At 37.3% G+C, this 4557-nt stretch overlaps 1 protein-coding gene across 4 annotated transcripts in view; it reads left to right on the top strand.

The window, feature by feature from the left end:
- The window catches only part of LOC106881990 (peroxisome biogenesis factor 10), a 76197-nt gene that overhangs the window by 38522 nt on the left and 33118 nt on the right, over nucleotides 1-4557 (top strand). For all 4 annotated transcript variants that reach the window (XM_052974168.1, XM_052974166.1, XM_052974165.1 and 1 more), the window contains one exon: nucleotides 1822-1898. In XM_052974168.1, coding sequence (XP_052830128.1) covers nucleotides 1822-1898 — 77 coding nt within the window. The remainder of the gene's footprint in view (nucleotides 1-1821; nucleotides 1899-4557) is intronic.

The raw sequence follows: 4557 nt of genomic DNA, 5'->3' as shown, positions 1-4557 counted from the left end.
GTTTGTGGTATATCACACCATGATCCACTTTGTCAAAAGCTTTTGCAAAATCAAGGTATATTACGTCCACATTTGAGTTGTTGAGTAACTGCCTCAACCCCCAGTCATAATGTTGTAAGAGCTGGGTCAGGCAGCTCCTACCTGGTCGAAAGCTATGTTGGGTATCACTCAGCAATTTATTTTCTTCAAGGAATGCAATTAGTTTTCCTCTGACTATCCTTTCCATGACTTTGCTGATGTGTGAAGTCAGAGAGATAGGCCTATAGTTTTTGGCATCTGCTCTGCTTCCCCCTTTATGGATTGGGCATATTATTCCCTCCTTCAGCTTGCTTGGCAGTCTGCCGTTTGTGAGAAAGCTCTGTATAACAGCTGTTTGGATACACAGTTGTTAGTCCAGTGTACCTGAGCCTTCAGTAACATTGACTCAATGCTTGTTGGACTAGCTCTGTCCAGCACTTCTTTGTTTGTTCCTCTGTTCTGCTAGCGAATGTCCATGATCCTGTACAATGCTCTTGTATGAAACTGTTCCAGCTATTTGATGTGATGGTGGTATGGGGGTCCATGTTTCACATCCATAGATTTTGTTTCTGTGTCAGTAATTACTTTATGAATTCTACTACAGATTTTGCCATAAGAAATAGGTCAACAGCATAAAGGGGTTCCCATAGGCATATAATTTGAATCTTTTCTGTTATGGTATGGTGACGACTTAGTTTTGTTAAACTCCCACTTTTGAATTCATTACTATACTCATTACTAGGTCTCATTTCGTTGACTGCATCTCTGTATGTGGCTTATACAACTCTCACTAGCTACTTGTCTACTGTAATCTTTCTTAGTGCCTACCAAATAAATCACAGAGCATGAAACCTTGTGAAAAACCATTTCTAGGTCAAGAAATTCAAGTTATAGGAGTTTTTTCCTGGGTAGATACTCTTCCTGCAGCTGACTCATTAGGATAATAACATCAATAGTTGTTCTTCCTGATACAAAACCAATTCTTATCATAATCAAATGTGCTATAACTTTTCTGGTAAAAGAATACTTGTAAATAAAAAGAAGAAAATGCCACACATACATACATGCATAAGGAAATCTAAAAAGGTTAAAATAGGTCTGAACTCAACAGAATATTTGAAATAATATTGGTCATTAACTAATATTGTCTTTTTTTCACTGCATGATTATATATATTTGAATTAACTGCCCCTACATTCAGTATATTATCACTAATTTGACTGTCTGTCTTGTCCGCTTGCTTGCTTTTGTGCCTGCCTGCTCACCCCCCCCCCTATCCATCTGTCATTAGGGTACCAATGGATAAATATATGTATGATGTATTATCCATATAAATTCACTATGAGAAATTAGGCTCAATAAAAGCCTTTTCTGCTGAATAGGAAGAGAATCAAACTCTTTTAGTTCCATTGTTAAGTAACCATTCATCAGGATCTACTTTGACACCATGGTAAGGCTCTCCTTAATCAAGCATGGCCTAAAAATAATTACTGGAATAGCAGTACAGTGTGTGTTGTGAATAAATAAATATATAGTGTCTCACTGTGAAATTAGGCTCCATAAGGTATACAAATTATGATGAAATGTTAATTAACAATCATTAATCCTCATCTCAAACTGTTTACTTATTTGCAAGACTAAATACATATAAATGTGACACCACATATTTATTGATTCATAACCCATGCTGTATTGATACTCTAGTTCAAATATTGTTTTGTACTGTGGTAAAGATCGTGTGTCTAGATACATATTATTCATGATAATTTTAGTTATATTCTGGTATATTTTTTTTTGTTTCAGGTTTCCAGACACTGGGAGAGGAGTATGTGAATATAATTCAGGTGGACAGTACACTGCGAGCATCAGTCTCAACCATGGTGAGTTACCTTACTTCCTTTTCCTCCCCCTCCTCCTCTTAATTGTGGCCATAAGATTGTTTTCTGCAACAAATGTATTTATTTTCCTTGTGAGGATGCCTGTTAACACTTTCCATAAGAGGACAAACAATGGGTTGGTAATTGCCCTTTGATCTATCTTTTATCAACAATACTGTCTTTACCTCTACCATCCATTCTGGAACCACATCATTTTGTAGGCAATCATCTAATTGCAAAGCAATTCATTCATGTGCTGACCTAAACCACTTGAGCCAGTAGCCTTGATTCCATCTAGCTCTGCTGCTCTCCAGTTTGGCAGTTTCAGTACCTATGCAATTACATCCTCTGTTGTTTTGGATACATGACTTTGCCTTTGATTCTCAGGGTGTTGGAGTTCGGATCTCATGGAATAAATCCACTCAGCACCATGGTTGTGGGTAACCTCTTGCCCCCATATGTTATTCCAAAATTGTCAGGTTTTCTCTGTGTCAGGGGATATATTACTCCTAAAAACTGCCTCTGGTTGATTGTGAATAATCTGTTTTGATGGAACTGCAATATGCATTCAGTGTAGTGTTGCATCTTCACTACTTTTGTTTGAATATGTTGTTTTAGTGTTTCAATAACAGTTTTGAACCCTTTATTTTCTACATGGTATTTTATTTCAAGATATGCCTTCATAGCTTCTTTAATATATTTCCATTGCCTTTTGGACCATTCTTATCTGCGACTCAGATCTTCAGGCAAGGTTTTAATATCACTTTCAATTCTCGATTTCCACCATGGCACCTTCTGTCTGCCTGATTTTCCTCTCATTTTTACCAACCTAACTGAAATTGCAGATCTAATCAAGTTCCTTGTTTCTGATAGGTCTTTCATTGGAATATATTTCAGAATTTCATCAAACTATTGGGTCACTCATTTCATATTGTCACAATTGAAGCATCTCAAATTCATCAGTTTGATATCTGCAATGATTATTTCTTCAAGACTTATCATTAGGTCCCTCTGTTCTTCAGTCATATCCTCATGTAATACAGGGTCCTTTACATTATACTGATTCCTTCCAATTCCTCCACATAAGTCGCTCACCTCTACTACACCTTCACTTTGCCATTTCATCTGCCTACTTTCACCTACATTATCCTGCTTGAGGTTATCATCATTACAGAAGCTTTCTCTGATTGTCTGAATTTGGGCTTCATTAAGAAAGCCTCTATTCTGAATCTTTTTTATCTGAATAATGAGCCCATTTTCAACACTCTGGAACACACATAGCTGGTTCCAAAGTTCTAGTACTATTTTTGTGATAGCTTTACATTTACCATTGCTCTTGTCTAGCAAGGCTTATTCATGACATTTAATTGCTTTTTTGACAGACAACATGCATTTGCAAGCACATTGCATATTTTGACTAGTAAAAGGTCCAGGACTGGATGGAGTCTGGTTTTCCACACCAATGCCCTCTGCCAGGCATGAGAGCTCCAATGTCTTGGATACCCAGGGGAGTTTTCCTGTTCACACCATTAACTGGACAGGTATTAGCTTCTGTCACTGCAATGACTGAGAATGATTTCCTACAAGATTTGTTGTCCAAGTGTGTTTAGTTGAAAGTTTCACGTAAAGGATCACCCCTTTTCCAACACCAGCTCTAACTTGGTTGCCAGCCAAGGCTTAGGGACTCCAAGCTCACCCTGTATAACTTGTCGCAGGACTCCTACAGATGCAGAGGTTACACTAACCTGTGCGGGGCAGGAGTGGCACCAATTCTCTGAGTTGTTTGCATAAACAGCAGCATACAAAATTACATTATCCAATGTGTGCTTTCTGTTAGATGTTAGGTGTGATTTGAGAGAGATTTAACTGATTTTTTTCTATCATGCCAAATGAGTTCTCAGAGATTCCATTGCTAAATTGTTATATCTTTCGGTAGATTAAGTTCAGGGTACCAAAAGAAAAGTGAAGTCGCTACCACTTTTATTATCACTATTATTACCGTTATCATTGTTGCTTTTGTCCTTGCAACTACCTTCTATAATCATAGTAACAGTGTTGTTTTCATCATTTTTATTCTTATGTTGCTGATTATGTTGTTGTTTCTGTCTTTGTCTGAGCTACCTTCTGTAGCTGAAGTAAAGGGATTGGCAATTGCTGACTTTGCTACTGCCACTATCTATAGTAATAGTAGTAGTCTGGATGGTTAGTAGACAGACGTCTGCACCTGCAACTCTCTCTTCAGGATTTAAACTGGCCATTTCAGCTTTTTGAAAAGTTCAAGGGCGACAAAAGAAAATTTGGTGGGGAATATATGGAAAAATGTATGTGCTGTGGTTTGCTGTGGTGCTCTTATGGTTACTGTATTGAAAGTGTTTTGCGTAGGATGTGTGCAGTGCCCAGTAGTGCAATTTTGTGTATGTTATATATATTTGTAAGTCCTGGTGTTTTTGTTATGTATTTGTCTGAATATTTTTTTATTATACCTAAGGCACCTACTATGATAGGAATTGTTTCTGTTTTTAGATTCCACATTCGAGTTACCTCTATTTCCAGGTTTTTGTATTTTGAAAGTTTTTCCATTTCTTTTAGAGAAACGTTGTCATCTGCTGGTATGTTCAGTAGTTTTATTTTTATAACGTGCTTTCACTTCACTACCGAGCGG

The sequence above is a fragment of the Octopus bimaculoides genome, chromosome 17 (assembly GCF_001194135.2).
Source record: "Octopus bimaculoides isolate UCB-OBI-ISO-001 chromosome 17, ASM119413v2, whole genome shotgun sequence".
NCBI classification, from domain to species: domain Eukaryota; kingdom Metazoa; phylum Mollusca; class Cephalopoda; order Octopoda; family Octopodidae; genus Octopus; species Octopus bimaculoides.
Note: the sequence above shows the minus strand (reverse complement) of the source record. Positions and strands in the feature narration are given on the sequence as shown.